The 22,016-nt window shown below is 46.4% G+C and overlaps 1 protein-coding gene across 1 annotated transcript in view; it reads left to right on the top strand.

Moving 5' to 3' along the window:
* The window catches only part of LOC139278093 (mucin-2-like), a 75,790-nt gene extending 53,877 nt beyond the window's left edge, over positions 1-21,913 (top strand). Inside the window, exons 28-31 of the mRNA XM_070896751.1 lie at positions 2,446-2,511; positions 19,076-20,791; positions 20,890-21,122; positions 21,683-21,913. Of these exons, the coding sequence (XP_070752852.1) occupies positions 2,446-2,511; positions 19,076-20,791; positions 20,890-21,122; positions 21,683-21,913 (2,246 nt within the window). The remainder of the gene's footprint in view (positions 1-2,445; positions 2,512-19,075; positions 20,792-20,889; positions 21,123-21,682) is intronic.
* The last annotated feature ends 103 nt before the right edge of the window (positions 21,914-22,016 follow it).

Below are 22,016 nucleotides of genomic sequence, written 5' to 3'. Positions count from 1 at the left end.
ATCCCTGGTTATAATAGCTCAACCATTGGTGGCCGTACCTTCTGTTGCCTAGGCCCTAAGCTCTGGAATTTCTTGCCTAAACCTCTCCGCCTTTCTACCTCTCTTTCCTCCTTTAAGACGCTCCTTAAAACCTACCTCATTAACCAAGCTTTTGGTCATCTGCCCTAATTTCTCCTTATATGGCTCGGTGTTAAATTTTTTATCTTATAATACTCCTGTGAAGCGCATTGGGACATTTTCTACATTAAAGGCGCTATATAAATACAAGTTGTTGTTGTTGGTGTTGAAAACTTTACGCTAAGAATCTAATGTACAGTTGTAAAAACACAGAGGTTTTAAACATTTTATAAACAGCCTTTTAACTCTGGGTCCAGATGCAGAGTATGACATTGCACTGCCCTCTAACCCTATACTAACTAACGTATGCCTATATATATTACCTCACCACCCCGCGACCTCCACCACCTAGTCACACGCCATCTTGACGGAAATATAGCACCGTTCCTTCATGATTGCGAAGTCAAAATCTTGGAACTCCCTCCCTAACAGCACTGTGGGAGTACCGTCACCTCTCTGGAGACTGAGTTTTGGGCATTTCTGGTCCATATTAAGAACATAAGAACATAAGAAATAGGAGCAGGAGTCGGCCATTTGGCCCATCGAGCCTGCTCCGCCATTTAATAAGATCATAGCTGCTCTGATCATGGACTCAACTCCGCTTCCCTGCCCGCTCCCCAGAACCCTTTACTCCTTTATCGCTCACAAATCTGTCTATCTCTGCCTGAAATTGCCAAAGACCATGCCAACTAGTGCACATTGAGCCTTTGGCAGAGTCAAAGGGACTCCTTACTAAAATCTACCATCACTGGCTAAAATCATGCATTCTCAAGTTTCAACTTATAGTTTAATTTTTGATCACAAATATAATATTGCAATAATTTGTACTGAACATTCTTTTACCTTCAAACTCTATTCAATAAAATTGACTTGTGTTTATTTTTCTCTATTTATGTTTGGAGGCACTGCAAAAACATTAGAAGTTAATGGCCCAGAAATCCCAGCCTCCCCGTGTCCGTACGGAGTTTCTACAGACCCGGGAAGGCATCGGAAAAGCCGGTTTTCAGCGCACAATGTGCATGCGCTGAAAACCGGCTTTTACGACCCGTCAAGCTGGAACTTGACAGGTCATCCGCATCTCGGGAGCGAGGCCATTTGCAAGTGCAAGATTGCGGGATTTACCCATATCTTGCCCAGCAAATGTCCTCAAAACTCTTGTGCCTGATAAAAGCAGGCGCATAGCCTACATTTACAGGTGTAGGAGTCTTAAAACACATTTAAAACATAAAAAATAAAATTAAAAATACACATTTTGTTTTTAAAAACCTTGCTCACTACATTAAATTTATTTTAAACCATAATTAAAAAAACTTTTTAAAAACTCAATTTTTTTTAAAAGGTATTTATTAACTTTAATTTCAATTAATTTAAATTATGTGAGATGTGTTTTTTATTTTTTATTACGGCGTTTTTGTGTTTGTTTTTGTTATTTTTTTCCCAATTAATAGCAATGAAAACTCGTAGATACGGAGTTCCAATTGCTATTAATTGAGAATACTTTACCTGATTGGTTGAGCAGTCACATGTGACTGCACCTTCTGCGTGGGAACCTGGAGGACAGGAGTACGCTTCACAGCGCGGGAAGAGAAGACGTCTCCACGGGAATCCCACGCTCCTACCGGCCCACCAGTTACTTTCGGAAAAATTCTCCGGTCGGATGCAATTGCCTGAGGGAAGCCTCCGACCTCAATTTCAGGGCCAATATTTGTTAAACTATTGAACTTAATGTGTACTGTTGCCTACAATATGTACTTGTGTTTGTCCAAAGAATAGACTACAAACCATTACCGAAAACACCAGCAACATGCACTCAAATACTGTTAAAATAATCTTCAGGATTTGCAAATAAGCATTAGGTTAATGTTCCTGTTTAAAGAGTTGAATTTTTACTATTGAAATATTTCCATTCAACAAGCAGCCTTCAAAGCAGCAATAAAGGTATTACAATCTCAAACAATCCTTCGAATACAAATTAATTTTAACACAATTCTTTGGGGTAAAGTTGGCATGTAGCTTAACCTGATTGATAAGGTCTACAATGATGATGTTATTATGTTGTACCTTCAAGGCAAAATTAAATCAAAGGGAAGTTATGCTAGTTCTAGCTTTCAGTACAGTATATTAATGTACAACTGGCAGAATTATCTTTTATACTGCATATTAATTTCTCGACTTGGTACATGAAGCATCACAAGACCTTTCACGCGTGCTCTTCCTCAAGGTAACACCCAAATTTAAAACATACACTTAGACAATGAACCCAACTCTTGCAATTATCAAAAGCTCAAACAGTTTCCTTTTTTTAAAATAATTTTATTTTGCTTTTAGAAATACCATTTACAACAACCAAGATGTCAACAGTCAGAAGTCCTCCTACAAGCACCTCAACTTTGGGTAAATAGCAGAATTTTATTATACGCCCTCCTGCATATCCCTGCTTATAATCGCTCAACCATTGGTGGTCGTACCTTCTGTTGCCTAGGCCCTCGGCTCTGGAATTTCCTGCCTAAACCTCTCCGCCTCTCCACCTCTCTTTCCTCCTTTAAGACGCTCCTTAAAACCAACCTCTTTGACCAAGCTTATGGTCATCTGCCCTAATTTCTCCTTATATGGCTCGGTGTTAAATTTTTTGTCTTGTAATACTTCTGTGAAGCGCCTTGGGATGTTTTACTTCATTAAAGGCGCTATATAAATACAAGTTGTTGCTGTTGGTGTTGAAAACGTTATGGAAGAATCTAATGTACAGTTGTAAAAACAGAGGTTTTAACCTTTTATAAGCAGCCTTTTAACTCTGGGTCCAGGTGCAGACTATGACATTGCACTGCCCTCTATTCCTCTACTAACTAACGTTTGACTATATATATTACCTCCCAAACCTGTGACCTCTACTACCTAGTAGGACAAGGGCAGCAGGTGCATGGGAGCACCACCACATGCAAGTTCTCCTCCAAGTCACACACCATTCTGACTTGGAAATACAGCATAACCTTGCCGAGTCAAAATCCTGGAACTCCCTCCCAAACAGCATTGTGGGAGACCTTCATCTCACTGACTGCAGCAGTTGGAGAAGGCAACTCACCATCACCTTCTCAAGGGCAATTAGGGATGGGCAAAAGTGCTGGCCTTGCCAGCGATGCCCAGATCCCATGAACGAATAAAAAAAAAAACAGTTCCTGTATTCCAAAAGGAATCCATGTAGTGATATGCTGAGGGGTGTTTCAACATATTATATAAATGCCAATATTAACAACAAATTCAAAAAATGTCATTGTTGTAACCAAAGTGTGTGGTTAAAATCAAATGAAGTATTTGCTGGTTGATAAGGAAGAACTTGCATTTATATAGTCCCAAAGTGCTTCACAGCCAATGAAGTACTTTTAAAGTATTTGTCACTGTTGAAATGTAGGCAAACGCAGCAGTCAATTTTCAGCAAGGTCCCATAAACAGCAGTGAGATAAGTGACTAGATAATTTATTTCTTATGATGTGTGTTGAGGAGTAAATGTTGGGCAGGATACTGGATGAACTCCCTTGCTCTTCAAGTAGTGCCATGGGATCTTTTACGTCCACTTGAAAGGCCAACCATTCAAAAGACGGCATCTCCAATAGTGCAGCACCCTTGCAGTATTGCTCAGACATGTCAGCCTACGTTCTGTACTTGCGTCTGTTGGGGATTGAGCGCTTAACCTTCTGACTCAGAAGCAAAAAGTGTTACCACTGAGCCAAGGCTAACACTCAAGAAAGCAAATCACCACAAGAATGGAGTACTAACACACTTACCCTTCACCTGCTCAAATATTGCTTGAAGGCTTATTTTGTAGTAAGCTAGTGCACTGGAGGCAGTAGCGCCATTGCAGGAAGAGAGACTGCATTGGCAAGTTTGTATTACCACCACCATCAGTTGAACAGTGTAGAAAGACAGTTAATATTCCCCAACTCAAAACAAATTGCACCAGCCATATCATTGTTAACCATAAGACACATCCGACATGATTTTTTACTTTAATTATAGCACTTGGGTGGCAATAATAGGAAATCTGGAGGCTAATATTGCCCAGAAAGCCATTACACCAGCTCCCCACCACTTCGGAGTAGGTGGTAGTGACATCATCCATCACATTTTACATGGTAAAGTTTTTGACTAGACTTTAGCAGTATTACATCAAGAAAGGTGTGCCATGATGGGACATTCTGCAGCTCATGACACTGGCTTCTAAATATTGTGTGTGTACCTGTCAAAAAGGGTCAGCTACTCACGAGCAACTGATGAAAAATTATAATTTTATTTCTGTCCATGACTACTTTTAGTTAGTGTTAGAGAACCAAGTACCCAGAAGGAAGGATTGTGTCTTGGCTGCTATTGCTTGGCTCACCTCTGAAAGTTTTGTACATGGAGAGTTCAAGACCCATAACACCCACTATTTAAGAAAGGAGGGAGAGAGAAAATGGAGAACGATAGGCCCGTTGGCCTGACATCGCGTGGCCAGAAATCCAGGCACGGAGAGCAGGGCACTGCTCACAATTCACTGTCATGGATGGAAAACCCCGCAGGGTGTACTGACCCCAATGCCTGAATTCCCAATATGTGCTCCTGCTCAGAACCCTAATATATAAAATCACTCCCATTGTCTACATCCATACAGGAGCAACAGAAAATGCTGGAATTACACACCAGGTTCTTCAACATTTAAAAGGAAATATACAAGCGTTAATAATAATGCTGTAGAATCATCAGATTTGCTTGTTCAGATGCTGACAAACTCCTTTTTATTTTTGTTTCATATTTTCAGCAGAAGACAGTTTTTCATTTTATCCGCAAACTCTATGAACCCAATTCATATTTTATACGACAGTGATGCTAGAAATGAGCAGAGGGTATGCTGGCCTAGTTGTTATGGTATTGGACTGGCAACCTAGAGGTTTGAGAGTTCCAATCCCAACAGCTTGAGAAAGTGAACTCAATAAATGCACAAAATCTGGGGTTTGCGTTCAGTTCTGGGGTCAAAAAAGATATCAAATTTGTGTACCGTCTTGTTCAGTCTGAGTAAGGTTTGCGAGAGCGTGGATGAGTGACTGAATCGGAAGATAAGGAATGAAAAGCAGGGAATACCAGCTATGAGCTTGGGGAAAGCCCCAGACTTCATGACCCCCCCCTCCCAAACCCCCCCCCCCCCACTCCCGCTCCAGTCGTTCAATTACCTCTTTGAAGATGATCTCGATGATTTCTCTTGATAAGCGGTCATTCAGTGCTGCTTTGGCGAGCACCCTCCTGTCCGCATGTGCTGCCTCCTGCTATTGTGCAGCTTTCTCCTGGGAGCAGATGTAAAAGAACGTCTGCTGGAAAGAGGATTGTGAGAGAAGGTGAATGCTACCTAACTCCCAAGGACACTAACCCACTGCAATGAATGTATAAATATGTAGCATTAAAGAGCTTGTGCTGGCACAGTACTTGGTTCTCGTTACTTGCCACATCTCAGGGGTGACATAGTCAGCACTTTGATATGGCAAGTGTGCAGTGTAAGAAAATGAGCAGGCCAGTGCATTTAGAAAGCTCACTACATTCTCTCTCTTTGTAACACTGTACCAAGGTTACAGTGAAGAACAGTAAAGGTGCTTTGCAATATTGAAGTCTGTTTGCACACTTACCTTGGTAACCTTGCACAGCCCAAAATATTTCCTCCTAAACCCTCTCTCTAAATATAATAAACTGATCTCACGTTACTGGGCAAGGTCACCTCAGTGGGGAGCGGCATTAGCGAGCCCAGAGAGCCAAAGAAGTGCTAGCCTGCAGTTACAACAGAAAGAATTTGTTGTGTCACTTTTACAACCCTGGAAGAATGTTTCCAGTCTTTAGGGAAAAGCTTTCTTATGAGTGAAGATATCATCAACATCATTGCCGGTCCCTCGAGGATGCTACCACGCCAAAAAAAACGGATGAGTTCACAGGTGTTTCAAAAGAAGAAACAGAACTACATCCTCAAGGGTGGAAGATGCTTGTGCATGGATTTTTTTAACGTGTGTGCGGTCGTTGCACACCAGCCACCACATGGGCTTGACAGAGCTAGGTCTTGGTCCAGTGGCAAGGATTACCCAAGACAACTGAAGACCTGCTCTGCTGCACGGACCCAGTGCGCACTCACAGTGTGGGCTGGCCCGTGCTGCACCTGAGCCCCTGGCCGGGCCCGAACTCACGCCTCCCCTGGGCCCCGATCACATCCCTCCACAGTCTCTCGCCGCTCCTTCACCCCGATCTCGCCATGGTTGGAGCGTGATTGGAGCGTGGGCAGGTGCAGCAGGAGAGTGAAGATAAGCGTTGTGTCGGTTACCAACTTTTGAGCTACAGCCTCGATTTTTGGGGCAAAATGAGGATTGTCCTGGCCCAGCTCGTGGATGCACATGTGTGTAATGTATGTACATAAGGTCTGCCCACCACCAGAGGGCATGACCGTCTGAGGTCCTCGTGTCATAGGTACACTCGTGCTGGGCCCGGTATATAAGCTGAACTTTACCTTTGTATCTTCACTTCCGGAAGGCATTAAAGACTGACCTGGTTGCACCTAGTCACACGACGGAGTTCATTGTATTATTACATACACTATAATCTGCAACGAGGCAAATACAAACCCACGCAAAAGTATGACGAGCACAGCACGATCGAATACTGTTGGAATTCTCGAGAGATTCGATGAGGGAGAGGGTTGGGGAGATTTCGTGAATCGTCTTGACCAGTATTTCGTGGCAAATGACCTAAACAAAGACAAGGATGCAGAGAAGCGCAGGGCAGTTCTTCTCATCAAGATTCTGCTCTCACCCACTCTTCCTATAGAAAAGGATTACAAAGAACTGTGTGCTCTAGTTCAGGAACACCTTAAACCCACGGAAGGAATCCTCATATCCAGATATCACTTCTATATGCACGTTCGTCCAGAAGACCAGGAAGTAGCGGCATTTGTTGCTGACCTGAGACGTCTTGCAGGGCCTTGCAAATTGGGCTTGTGTTGGAAGACATGCTGCGTGACTTTTTCGTGATCAGGGTCAACCATGAGGCGATCTTAAGTAAGCTTCTGGCTGCGGAGACGCTGGATCTCAGCAAGGTCCTCACCATCGTTCAGGCTTGCATGCCCACGCAGAAAAGCATGAAGCAGATATCGCGACAAAACAGGAACTCCACGGCAAGTACTGTGTACAAAATTGTATTGATGGCCGGCAGAACTGCACATGGTAGGGCCTACTCGACTGCGTATGCGAAAACGGGAGCCGCTCAAAGCCCGCCATCGGGCACAAATCCGAGCTCAACGTGTTGGCAGTGCGGGGACAATCACCGATCCCATCAGTGCTGCTTCAGGCAGTATGTATGCAGAGGGTGTGCGAAGATGGGGCATCTTCAGCGGAGGTGCCCACAACAGAGCAAACGAGCTGTGACACGGATCAATCCAGCAAGGATCTGGCGATACAGCCCGAGGCATTTGAGAGCTCTGAGGAGGAAGTGTATAGTGTACGTGCGTTCCTAACAAAGAGCCAACCAATAATGATGAAGGTAAAATTACTAGCAAAGAGCCAATCGATAATGATGGAGGTAAAATTAAACGTTGTGCTAGTATCCATGGAATTAGACACGGGTGCAAGTCAATCGATAATGAGCCAGAGGACTTTCGAAAAGCTGTGGGAGCTCAAGGCAGAGAGACTCAAGCTGAGTCCGATAAATGCGAAGTTGCATACCTACACCAAGGAGCTTGTATTCACTGGAGTTCAGAAGAATGAGAGGGGATCTCATAGAAATGTTTAAAATTCTGACTGGTTTAGACAGGTTAGATGCAGGAAAGAATGTTCCCAATGTTGGGGAAGTCCAGAACCAGGAGTCACAGTCTAAGGATAAGGGGTAAGCCATTTAGGACCGAGATGAGGAGAAACTTCTTCACCCAGTGAGTGGTGAACCTGTGGAATTCTCTACCACAAAAAGTTGTTGAGGCCAATTCACTAAATATATTCAAAAAGGAGTTAGATGTAGTCCTTACTACTCGGGGGATCAAGGGGTATGGCGAAAAAGCAGGAATGGGGTACTGAAGTTGCATGTTCAGCCATGAACTCATTGAATGGCGGTGCAGGTTTGAAGGGCCGAATGGCCTACTCCACCTATTTTCTATGTTTCTATGTTTCTACACCAGTGATCGGTAGTGCAGCAGTAAGAGTGTCGTACGAGGGAGCAGTTCATGATCTACCGTTATGGATTATCTTGGGCAATAGCCCATCGTTATTCGGCAGGAGTTAGCACGAGAAAATAAAATGGAAATGGTAAGATACCAAAGCTTTGTCATCAGCGGATGATGATTTGTGTGCTCAAGTGCTGAGCAAATTTCCCTCATTGTTTGAACCGGGAATTGGCAGCTTCAAGGGAGCCAAGGTGCAGATTCACTTAGGCCCAGACACAAGGCCCATCCATCAAAGCTAGGGTGGTCCCACATGTTGTGTATGAATAAAGACTCTGACCAGATACTGTGAGCTCAAAGTAAAGTGTGACCTTAGTCTTTTATTGCAGGTCTCCAGAGTGCCCCTCCAGCCTGTGAGGCCTCCTTAAGTACAGGTGCTCCCAAGGGATTTTGGGACTCCAGGGGATGAGCCCTCTGGTGGTTAAACAAGGTATTTACAGGTTTACATAACTAACAACACTACCCGCCCCACCCAAAGTCAATAGTGTAACTATTTACAAGGTGAGTTGATCTGGAGCTTTTTTCCCCTGGTTGATCGTCTCGGTGCAAATGCTGGTTTTGGTGATGTCGTTTTTTGGGCCCTGCCTGGGCTGCTGTGCAGTTGGCCTTGCTGGGTTGCTGCGGGTGATGGGTTCTGCATCGTGGTCAACCGCTGTGTCGGTTGCCACTGGTGTGTGTGTGTTGGGAATCAAAAAAGATAAGGTCTAATGTGGGTTGCTCTGGATAGTCCGTGAATCTGAGTTTGGTTTGGTCCAAGTGTTTCCTGTAGATGAATCCTTTTGAAAGTTTGACCCAAAACACCCTACTGTCCTCTTTGGCCACGACAGTGCCGGGAAGCCACTTGGGACCTTGTCCATAGTTTAACACAAATACAAGACCATTAATCTCAATTTCGCGTGACACATTTGCGCTATCATGATATGTACTTTGTTGAAGCCACCTGCTCTCTACTTGTGTAGGTCAGGGTGGACTAACGAGAGTCTTGGCTTAAGTGCCCTTTTCATGAGCAGTTCAGCGGGTGGAATCCCAGTGAGCGAGTGGAGTCTCGTGCAGTAACTAAGCAGGACATGGGATAGGCAAGTCTGCAGTGAGCCTTCAGTTATCCTCTTCAAGCTCTGCTTCATTGTTTGCACTGCTCTCTCTGCCTGACCATTCAATGCTGGTTTGAACGGGGCAAATGTGACATGTTTGATCCCATTGCGGGTCATGAACTCTTTGAACTGGGCACTGGTGAAGCACGGCCCGTTGTCACTCACAAGGACATCAGGCAGGCCATGTATGGCAAACATGGCCCACAGGTTTTCAGTGGTGGCAGTGGACGTGCTTGCCGACATTATCTCACATTCAATCCATTTGGAGTATGCATCTACAACCACTGGGAACATTTTTCCCAAGAATGGGCCTGCATAGTCAACATGGACCCTGGACCACGATTTGGAGGGCCAAGACCATAAACTTAGTGGCGCCTCCCTGTGTGCATTGTTTAACTGTGAACATGTGTTACATTTGTGCACGCAGGACTCTAAGTCTGCATCAATACCGGGCCACCACACGTGAGATCTGGCTATCACTTTCATCATTACAATGCCTGGATGGGTACTGTGGAGGTCACTAATGAAAGTGTCCCTGCCCTTTTTTGGGTACCACTACCCGATTACCCCACAGAAGGCAGTCTGCCTGTATAGACATTTCATTTTTGCGCCGCTGGTGCGGCTTTATTTCTTCCTGCATTTCTAATGGGACACTGGACCAGCTCCCGTGAAGCACACAGTTTTTTACTGATGACAGTAAGGGGTCCTGGCTCGTCCAGGTTCTAATCTGTTGGGCGGTAACAGGTGATTGCTCACTCTCGAATGCGGGCTGTGCCATTTCCACCCCTGTGATGGGCAATGGCAGCCTACAGAGAGCATCGACACAGTTTTCTGTACCTGGCCTGTGGCGGATGGCGCAGTTGTATACGGACAACGTGAGCGCCCATCTCTGGATGCGGGCCGATGCATTCGTATTTATCCTTTTACTTTCAGATTGCAATTCAAATTTGAGCCCAAACAGATATTGATGCATTTTCTTTAACCCATAAACACACCCTTTTTCAATCATGTTGTAGGCCCTCTCAGCCTTAGACAGACTTCTGGAAAAATAAGCAACGGATTGCAATTTCCCCGATTCATTAGCTTGTTGCAATACACACCCGACACCATATGATGATGCATCACATGCTAGTACCAAACGCTTACATGGATCATACATCACAAGCAATTTGTTTGAGCATAACGGTTTTCTAGCTTTTACAATGGCATTTTCTTGGCTTTTACCCCATAACCATTCGTCTCCTTTACGCAGTAAAGCGTACAGTGGTTCTAACAATGTGCTGAGACCCGGTAAGAATTTACCAAAGTAATTCAGGAGTCTTAGAAACGACTGCAGCTCCGTCACGTTCTGTGGCCTTGATGCGTTCGAGCGTTTTAACCTGAGCCCCACACAATTAAGCCGACTAAAAACCTCCTCCAGGTTCTGCAGATGCTTGACTGTGTCCCAACCTGTAACCAAGATGTTGTCGTGGAAGACCACGGTGCGCGGGACCGACCTCAGTAAGCTTTCCATGTTTCTTTGGAAGATCGCCGCGGCTGATCGAATCCCAAACGGGCATCTGTTTTAAATGAAGAGACCTTTGTGTGTGTTGATGCAGGTGAGGCCCTTCAATGATTCCTTCAGCTCCTGCATCATGTAGGCCACGGTCAAGTCCAGCTTCGTGAACGTCTTTCCTCCCACCAGCGTCACAAAAAGGTCGTCTGCTTTTGGTAGTGGGTATTGATCCTGCAGGGAGAAATGATTGATAGTTACTTTGTAATCACCAGAGATTCTGACGGCGTTGTCTCCCTTGAGGATTGGAACAATCGAACTGGCCCACTCATTGAATTCGATCGGCGGAATGATGCCCTCTCATTGCAGCCTGTCCAGCTCGATCTCCACCCTCTCTCTCATCATGTACGGTACTGCTCTCGCCTTGTGATGGATGAGTCGCACCCCCGGAATTAGGTGAATCTGCACTTTTGCTCCTTGGAACTTCCCGATGCCTGGTCCGAACAGCGAGGAGAACTTGTTTAGGACCTGGGCGCATGAGGAGTCGTCTATGGGCGAGAGTGCTCGGACGTGCCCCTTCCTCGGTAAAGTGTTTTTTGTAGTGGTGGATGCATACTCCAAATGGATAGAATGTGTGATCATGTCATCCAGCACTTCCACTGCCACCTTTGAGAACCCGAGAGCCATGTTTGCCACACATGGTCTGCCAGACATCGTTGTCAGCGACAACGGACCGTGTTTCACGAGGCTGGAGTTTCAAGAGTTCATGAAACGCAATGGCATAAAACACATGAGGTCAGTCCCGTTCAAACCCGCGTCCAATGGTCAAGCGGAGCGGGCAGTTCAAAGTATCAAGCAGAGCCTGAAACGCATAACTCACGGTTGCTTGCAGACACGCTTGAAACGCATACTGCTCAGTTACAGGACAAGGCCACACATGCTCACCGGGGTCTCGCTTGCGGAACTACTGATGAAGAGAGGCCTCAAAACCAGGCGCTCTCTAGTCCATCCTGACCTTAACAATGATGTCGAAACCCGACATCAACTCCAGCAGTGGTATGACGACCGCGCCGCAGTGTCACGCGACATATCTGTAAATGACCCAGTGTATGTACTTAACCATGGTCAAGGGCCCAAGTGGCTCCTGGGCAATGTTACGGGTAAGGAGGGTAATCGGGTGTATATGGTTAAGCTCAAAAATGGGCAGATGTGCAGGAAACAATTGATCAAATCAAGCTTAAGACACACTGACGAACCGGAACAGTTGGAAGAAGACACCGCGAGCTTAGACGACCAACCAACTGACACCCAGCCATCAGAAGAACCCACTGTGGTCAACGTCCAGCCCTAAGTCGTGAGAGACTCGGAAAGTACTGGGATTGTACTGAGATGATCAACCAGGGATTGAAGGGCTCCAGACCGTCTGAACTTGTAATATGAACTTGTGCCAAGAACTGGGGGGGTAGGGTGGGGAATGATGTAATGTATATACATAAGGTCTGCCACCACCAGAGGGTACTACCATAGGAAGTCCTAGGGGTACACTTGTGCTGGGCCCGATATATAAGCTGAACTTCACCTTTGTATCTTCACTTCTGGAAGCCATTAAAGACTGACCAGGTTACACCTGGTCACTGGCTCACAGTACGGAGTTCATTGTATCATTTCATACACTATAGTGTGCACATAGCACAGAGGGTGGGACACACTGCATCTTGGTTATAAACTCCACGCTTACTTCGATTAAGCCTTAAGCAAAGAAGAAGCTTGCTCAGAGAGTATGGTCTCCGGCATGTCTGGCTGGCACAGGAGCAGCTCGTAATGAGTTGCCACTCACAATAGAGGAGAAAATGGGGCGGCAGGAAAATGGACTAATTGTTCACGATGTCACAGTGGAGGCACCCCTTTATTGCTGAAGTGCAAGAGTTATAACTTTTATGTATTTCTTCAAATCCGTTTCTTTGTGGGTGAAGTCGTGCCTAAAATCTTAAGGCTTAATAGATGTCTTATTAGGATGCCTGCACATGCCTGAGACACAGGCTCCAACAACCCCTAGGTGGGGTGTAGTAGGACACAGGCACATGGTATCCTGGGCCCAATTTTGTAACACGTGAAGGCTGTGTGTAAGGCCCCTCCCTAGTGGCATGGAGCCTCGCAAAATTGTGGCTATAACATAGCAATGGAACCATTCATAAAACAAAGCTCTTCTCGTTTGGAAGCTGGGATTGTTCTCCTTGGAGCAGAGAAGATTGAGAGGAGATTTGATCAAAATCATGAGAGGTCTGGACAGAGTAGATAGAGAGAAACTGTTCCCATTGGCAGAAGGGTCGAGAAACCAGAGGACACAGATTTAAGGTGATTGGCAAAAGAACCAAAGGCGACATGAGGAAAAAGCTTTTTACACAGCGAATGGTTCAGATCTGTAATTCACTGCCTGAAAGGGAGGTGGAGGCAGATTCCATTGTGGCTTTCAAAAGGGAATTGGATAAGTACCTGAAAGAAAAAAAATTGCAGGGCTACGGGGAAAGGGACTAGCTGAAGTGCTCTTGCAGAGAGCAATCACGGGCTCGACGGGTCGAATGACGACCTTCTGTGCTGTAACCATTCTATGATTCTATGATTCTAAATATCAGAGTTGGAGTTACATGCTGTTGTGTATCTGTAAAGCATGCACTCCCATGTTTCTGCCACCATGGAGCGCATCCCCTGAAGTCCCAAGGGATCCCAGCATCCCTTGGGAGCACTGTACATAAGCCGGCTCCTAAGGCCTGTTCCTCACTCGAGTGTCTTATTAAAGACTGAGGTCACTGTTACTTTAACGTCCCTGTGTGCAGTCTCGCATGTGTTAAGAACACAATAACTGACGACGAGTATACGAATCCAATGCAAAGATGCAGCAAACTGTGGGCATCCTGGAGAAGTTCTCGGAGGGTGAGGACTGGGAAGCCTATGTCAAACGGCTAGACCATTACTCGCCAACGAGCTGGACGGAGAAGGAAGCGCTGCAAAAAGGAGAGCGTTCCTCCTCAAGGTCTGCGGGGCACCGACCTGTAGCCTCATGAAGAATCTTCCGGTGAAACCCACAGATAAGTCATATGAGGAGCTGTGTACACTGGTTCGGGAGCATCTTAACCTGAGGGAGAGCATGCTGATGGCGAGGTGTCAGTTCTACACATGCCAGCAATCAGAAGGTCATGAAGTGGTGAGCTATGTCGCTGACCTAAGGCAACTTGCAGGACAATGTGAGTTTGATGGCTACCTGGAGCAGATGTTCAGAGACTTTTTTGTACTGGGTATTGGCCACGAGACCATCCTATGAAAACTTTTGACTGTAGAGATACCAACCCTCTAAGGCCATTGCGATAGCATAGGCATTTATGTCCACCAGTGATAACACCAAACAAATCTCTCAGCACACAAGTGCTAGCAATGTTCATCAATTAGCTGGAACTGTGTTTGTGAGCAGAAATGTACAGGGCAGAAACCACGAGTCTGCAACTGCCAGAAGGCCTCAGGTGACCCAGATGACTCCGAGTCCGCAACAAAGGATGAATTCAAGGCAATTCATACCTTGCTGGCGTTGTGGAGGCTTCCATTCAGCCTATTCATGCCGCTTCAAAGGCTATGTTTGCAAGAGCTGTGGAACAATGGGGCACCTCCAACGAGCTTGCAGACGAGCTGCAAGCTTTGCAAAACCTGATAACCACCACGTGGCAGAGGAAGATCGGTCCATGGTGGATCAAAGCAATTTCGAGCCTCAGAGAGGAGGCAGATGCTGAAGTAAACGGGATGCACACATTTTTGATGAAATGTCCACCTATAATGCTAAATGTAAAATTGAATGGCCTACATGTAGCCATGGAACTGGACACTGGCGCTAGCCAATCCATCATGAGTAAAAAGATGTTTAAGAGACTGTGGTGCAATAAGGCACTCAGACAAGACCTGAGCCCCATCCACACGAAACTGAGAACTTACACCAAAGAGCTCATCACTGTCTTGGGCAGCGCCATAGTCAAGGTCACCTACGAGGGCACGGTGCACGAACTGCCACTATGGATTGTCCCGGGCGATGGCCCCACACTGCTTGGAAGGAGCTGGCTGAGCAAACTCCGCTGGAACTGGGATGACATCCGAGTGCTATCCCATGTCGATGAGGCCTCATGTACCCAGGTTCTTAACAAATTTCCTTCCCTTTTTGAGCCAGGCATTGGAAACTTTTCCGGGGCGAAGGTGCGGATCTACTTGGTCCCAGAGGCATGACCCATTCACTACAAGGCGCAAGCGGTACCTCACATGATGAGGGAGAGAGTAGAAATCGAGCTGGACAGGCTGCAATGCGAGGGCATCATCTCCCCAGTGGAATTCAGCGAGTGGGCCAGCCCAATTGTTCCAGTACTCAAAAGTGATGGCACGGTCAAGATTTGCGGCGATTATAAAGTAACTATTAATCATTTCTCGCTGCAGGACCAATACCCGTTACCTAAGGCAGACGACCTATTTGCGACACTGGCAGGAGGCAAGACGTTCACCAAGCTCGACCTGACTTCAGCCTACATGACGCAGGAGTTGGATGAGTCTTCGAAGGGCCTCACCTGCATCAACACGCACAAGGGACTGTTCCACTACAACAGATGCCCATTTGGAATTCGGTCGGCTGCAGCGATCTTCCAGAAAAACATGGAGAGCCTACTCAAGTCGGTACCACACACGGTGGTTTTTCAGGACGACCTATTGGTCACGGGTCGGGACACTGTTGAGCACCTACAAAACCTGGAGGAGGTCCTCCAGCGACTGGATCAGGTAGGGCTGCGGCTGAAGAGGTCGAAATGCATCTTCATGGCAACAGAAGTGGAGTTTTTGGGGAGAAAGATCGCGGCGGATGGCATTCGGCCCACAGACACCAAGACAGAGGCCATCAGGAACGCGCCCAGGCCACAGAACATCACGGAGCTGCAGTCGTTCCTGGGACTCCTCAACTATTTTGGTAACTTCCTACCGGGGTTAAGCACCCTCTTCGAGCCCCTACATGTGTTATTGCGTAAAGGTGAGAACTGGGTATGGGGAAAAAAACAAGTAATTGCTTTTGAGAAAGCCAGAAACATTTTATGCTCCAACAAGCTGCTTGTATTGTATAACCCATGTAAAAGACTTGTGCTAGCATGTGATGCGTTGTCGTATGGAGTCGGGTGTGTATTACAACAAGCTAACGTTGCGGGGAAGTTGCAACCTGTCGCCTATGCCTCCAGGAGCTTGTCTAAGGCCGAGAGGGCCGACAGCATGATTGAGAAAGAGGCATTAGCGTGTGTGTTCAGGGTAAAGAAGATGCATCAGTACCTGTTTGGCCTCAAATTTGAGCTGGAAACCGATCACAATCCCCTCATATCCCTGTTCGCTGAAAACAAGGGAATAAATACTAATGCCTCAGTATGCGGGCACTCGCGCTATCAGCGTATAACTATACCATCGGCTACAGGCCAGGCACCGAGAACTGTGCAGATGCTGTCAGTCGGCTACCATTGCCCACCACTGGGGTGGCAATGGTGCAGCCTGCAAACTTGTTGATGGTGGCGCAGCCCGCAGACTTGTTGATGGTCATGGAAGCGTTTGAAAATGATAAATCACCTGTCACGGCCCGCCAGTTTAGGACTTGGACCAGCCAAGATCCTCTGCTGTCCCCAGTAAAAAACTGTGTACTGCATGGGAGCTGGGCCAGCATCCCCGTTGAAATGCAAGAGCTAATCAAGCTGTTGCAGCTACGAAAAGACGAGCTGTCATTTCAGGCAGACTGCCTGTTGTGGGGTAACCGCGTAGTGCTACCCAAAAAGGACAGGGAGACGTTCATCTCAGATCTCCGCAGCACACTCCCAGGTATAGTAATGATGAAAGCGATAGCCAGTTCCCACATGTGGTAGCCCGGTATCGACTCTGACTTGGAGTCCTGTGTACAGCATTGCAGCGTGTGTGCTCAGTTGAGCAACGCGCCCAGAGAGGCACCACTAAGTTTGTGGTCCTGGCCCTCCAGACCATGGTCGAGGATCCATGTCGACTATGCGGGCCTGTTTCTCGGTAAAATGTTCCTGGTGGTGGTGGATGCTTTTTCAAAATGGATTGAATGTGAAATAATGTCGGGGAGCACTGCCACCATTGAAAGCCTGAGGGCCATGTTTGCCACCCACGGCCTGCCTGACTGCCTGACATACTGGTCAGTGACAACGGGCCATGTTTCACCAGTGCTGAATTTAAAGAATTGATAACCTGCAATGGGATCAAACATGTCACCTCGGCCCCGTTTAAACCAGCCTCCAATGGGCAGGCAGAGAGAGCAGTACAAACCATCAAACAGAGCCTTAAACGAGTCACAGAGGGCTCACTCCAAACCCGCCTGTCCCGAGTACTGCTCAGCTACCGCACGAGACTCCACTTGCTCACAGGGGTGCCCCCGGCTGAGCTACTCATGAAAAGGACACTTAAAACCAGACACTCGCTGGTTTACCCCAACCTGCATGATCAGGTAGAGAGCAGGCGGCAGCAACAAAGTGTAAACGATGGTCGCGCCACTGTGTCACGGGAAATTGATCTGAATGACCCTGTATATGTGCTAAACTATGGACATGGTCCCAAGTGGATCGCGGGCACGGTGATAGCTAAAGAAGGGAGTAGGGTGTTTGTAGTCAAACTAGACAATGGACAAATTTGCAGAAAGCACCTGGTCCAAACGAGGCTGTGGTTCACAGACTGCCCTGAACAACCCACAGCAGACATCACCTTTTTCGAGCCCACAACACACACCCAAAGGATGAGGACCAGGAAATTGAACCCATCACGCCCAACAGCCCAGCAAGGCCAGGTTCACCCAGCAGCCCTGCAGAGCCAACAACACGCACAGCCAACACATCATAACAGACATTCGTACCGAGGCGGTCCACCAGAGAAAGAAAGGCTCCCGACCGTCTCACATTGTAAATAGTTTTCACTTTGACTTTGGGGTGGGAATGATGTTGTGTATCTGTAAAGCATGCACTCCCATGTTTCCGCCACCAGGGAGCGCATCCCCTGAAGTCCCAAGGGATTCCAGCGTCCCTTGGGAGAACTGTATATAAGCCGGCCCCTAAGGCCTGTTCCTCAATCTGGAGTGTCTTAATAAAGACTGAGGTCACTGTTACTTTAATCTCCCTGTGTGCAGTCTCAACTGTGTTAGGAACACAATACATGCTATTGTTTGTTGAAATAGATTTCACATATATAATTATTGGAATGGTTGTCTGACATCTGGAAAAGCATTTTGTAATAGAAACATAGAAACATAGAAAATAGTGCAGGAGTAAGCCATTCAGCTCTTCGCGCCTGCACCACCATTCAATATGATCATTGCTGATCATTCACCTCAGTACCCCTTTCCCGCTTTCTCTCCATACCCCTTGATCCCCTTAGCTGTAAGGGCCATATCTAACTCCCTCTTGAATATTTCCAATGAACTGGCATCAACGACTCTCTGCGGCAGGGAATTCCACAGGTTAACAACTCTGAGTGAAGAAGTTCTTCATCATCTCAGTCCTAAATGGCCTACCCCTTATCCTAAGACTGTGTCCCCTGGTTCTGGACTTCCCCAACATCGGGAACATTCTTCCCGCATCTAACCTGTCCCGTCCCATCAGAATCTTATACGTTTCTATGAGATCCCCTCTCATCCTTCTAAACTCCAGTGTATAAAGGCCCAGTTGATCCAGTCTCTCCTCATATGACAGTCCAGCCATCCCTGGAATCAGTCTGGTGAACCTTTGCTGCACTCCCTCAATAGCAAGAACATCCTTCCTCAGATTAGGAGACCAAAACTGAACACAATATTCCAGGTGAGGCCTCACCAAGACCCTGTACAATTGCAGTAAGATCTCCCTGCTCCTGTACTCAAATCCCCTAGCTATGAAGGCCAACATGCCATTTGCCTTCTTCACCGCCTGCTGCTCCTGCATGTCAACTTTCAATGACTGATGTACCATGACACCCAGGTCTCGTTGCACCTCCCCTTTTCTTAATCTGCCACCATTTAGATAATACTCTGCCCTCGTGTTTCTGCCACCAAAGTGGATAACCTCATACTTATCCACATTATATTAATCATTGTTTCTTTTCTGATTGTTTTTTTTCTTTGTTCTTCATATCTTACAGATTGGCATTGCGATAGCCAATGGTCTCTATGGTTTAATGAAAATACACCAACTCTTCAAAACAGAGCGGACACTGAATTATTGAACCAAATGCAGAGCCCTCTGTGTCCTTTTTCTCCTTATCAAATAAGTGCCATCCAATGTGAAGCTCTCAAATTTCCTCACCGTCCAATAAGTGAGACGAAAGATAATGTGACATGTGATAAAGAAACAGGTCTTGTTTGTACTTATAACCCACAGACTTCCGAAGGTGGTTTAACATGTTTGGACTACAGGATAAGAGTTTGCTGTCAGCGAACCTTAACAAATCATACCACACAAACAACAATTATGACCACAAGTACCACAGTCCAGACAGCACCTAGTACCATAAGTAGGACAATCCAGATAGTACCAATCAGCGCAAGTACCACAGGCCAGATAGCAGCTAGTACCACAGATCAGACAGCTCCCAGTACCACAAATAGCACAATTCAAATAGCACATAGTACCACAGTCCAGACAACTCCAAGTACCACAGTCCAGCCAGCTCCAAGTACCACAGTCCAGCCAGCTCCAAGTATCACAGTCCAGCCAGCTCCAAGTACCACAGTCCAGCCAGCTCCAAGTACCACAGTCCAGCCAGCTCCAAGTACCATCGTCCAGCCAGCTCCAAGTACCACAGTCCAGCCAGCTCCAAGTACCACAATCCAACCAGCTCCAAGTACCACAGTCCAGCCAGCTCCAAGTACCACAGTCCAGCCAGCTCCAAGTACCACAATCCAACCAGCTCCAAGTACCACAGTCCAGCCAGCTCCAAGTACCATCGTCCAGACAGCTCCAAGTACCACAGTCCAGCCAGCTCCAAGTACCACAGTCCAGCCAGCTCCAAGTACCACAGTCCAGCCAGCTCCAAGTACCACAGTCCAGACAGCTCCAAGTACCACAGTCCAGCCAGCTCCAAGTACCACAGTCCAGCCAGCTCCAAGTACCACAGTCCAGCCAGCTCCAAGTACCACAGTCCAGCCAGCGCCAAGTACCACAGTCCAGCCAGCTCCAAGTACCACAGTCCAGCCAGCTCCAAGTACCACAGTCCAGCCAGCTCCAAGTACCACAGTCCAGACAGCGCCAAGTACCACAGTCCAGCCAGCTCCAAGTACCACAGTCCAGACAACACCAAGTAGCACAAGTAGCACAATCCAGATAGTACCAATCAGCGCAAGTACCACAGGCCAGAGAGCACCTAGTACCATAGTCCAGATGGCTCCAAGTACCATAGTCCAGCCAGCTCCAAATACCACAGTCCAGCCGGCTCCAAGTACCACAGTCCAGCCGACTCCAAGTACCACAATCCAGCCAGCTCCAATTACCATAGTCCAGACAGCTCCAAGTACCACAGTCCAGCCAGCTCCAAGTACCACAGTCCAGCCAGCTCCAAGTACCACAGTCCAGCCAGCTCCAAGTACCACAGTCCAGCCAGCTCCAAGTACCACAATCCAGCCAGCTCCAAGTACCACAGTCCAGCCAGCTCCAAATACCATAGTCCAGATGGCTCCAAGTACCATAGTCCAGCCAGCTCCAAATACCATAGTCCAGCCGGCTCCAAGTACCACAGTCCAGCCAGCTCCAAGTACCACAGCCCAGACAACCATTCCATGTTTACCAGATCCTAAACCTACCTGTCAGAGATCTTCACGGGTTCGCGGTGAAAATGGTTGTGAGAAGTGGGATTGTTTCTGTAAGTTTCATTTATCTTTTCAATTGATTATTGTTATTTAAAACACTTTTTGAATTGTTAATTAGTCTGTTTTTACCCCAAACTTTATTATCTTCCAGGTCAATGTCAAATATGGGGAGACCCACACTATCTCACATTTGGTGGTACACAGTATGATTTCTTTGAAAATTGCACCTATATTCTTGTGGAAGAACGAGTTCCAAAATACAATTTCACAATTTTAGTAGATAATTATTTTTGTTTGGCTGGCATACCCTTTTCCTGTGCAAGAGGGATAATCATATTTTACAATGGAAGTGTTGTAACTATTACAACTGTGCCCAATCCCCAGGTAAGAACAATACTACTAAACAACAACGAGCATTTTTAGACCCTTTAATGTAAAATATGGCTCATGGCGCATCACAAATAGACATATGGAAAATGGATGCCAAACCAGGAAAGGAGGAATGGTTGGTCAAAGAGATAGGTTTTAAGGAGGAGGCTTTAAAGGAGAAAATAGAGATTGAGAATGGAGAAGTTTAGGAAGGGATTTTAAGAGAGTTGGGCCCAGGTGGTTGAAAGCTATGTCACCAATGGTGGGGCTATGGAAGGGGGTGACACACAAAAGGACAGAGATGGAGGAACGGAGCTTTCGGGAGTGGGGGTTGGGGAAATGTAGAGAGTATGAGACAAAGCAATGGAGGGATTTAATAACTTAAATTGAAGGCATCGGGTGATAAAGAGCCAATGTAAGTCAGCAAGCACAGAGTAATGGGTGAGCAGAACTTAGAGCAAGATAGAATACATGTAACAGTACATGTTTCAATTACCAGAACATATTACATGCAGTATATACTGAAATACTCGATAGTTATTTTAAGAATTTTAACACATTGTTAACCCTTACAGATAAATTTTGATGGAGCTGTTGTGACTGTTCCCTACAGTTCGAATGGAATTTATATACGTTCCACGTATCAGAATATAGATTTATCTATCCCCAATATTCAGGCAAACATAATTGCTTTTGGAGATTCCTTTCGGATTAAATTGTCGCAAAAATACTTTCTGAATAACACTCAAGGACAGTGTGGTATGTGTAATTTACGCCTTCGATCCTTTTATATTATCAAAGATTAAATAAGAATTTTGCGGTTGTAGCCCGCTAAAATGTTTCACTGAATTAGTAAGGAGGTTGAACTTATGCCATTTCTGTTACAACTTCCACAGATATTTCTAACTG

Source organism: Pristiophorus japonicus, chromosome 13, assembly GCF_044704955.1.
Source record: "Pristiophorus japonicus isolate sPriJap1 chromosome 13, sPriJap1.hap1, whole genome shotgun sequence".
Classification (NCBI taxonomy): Eukaryota; Metazoa; Chordata; class Chondrichthyes; family Pristiophoridae; genus Pristiophorus; species Pristiophorus japonicus.
Note: the sequence above shows the minus strand (reverse complement) of the source record. Positions and strands in the feature narration are given on the sequence as shown.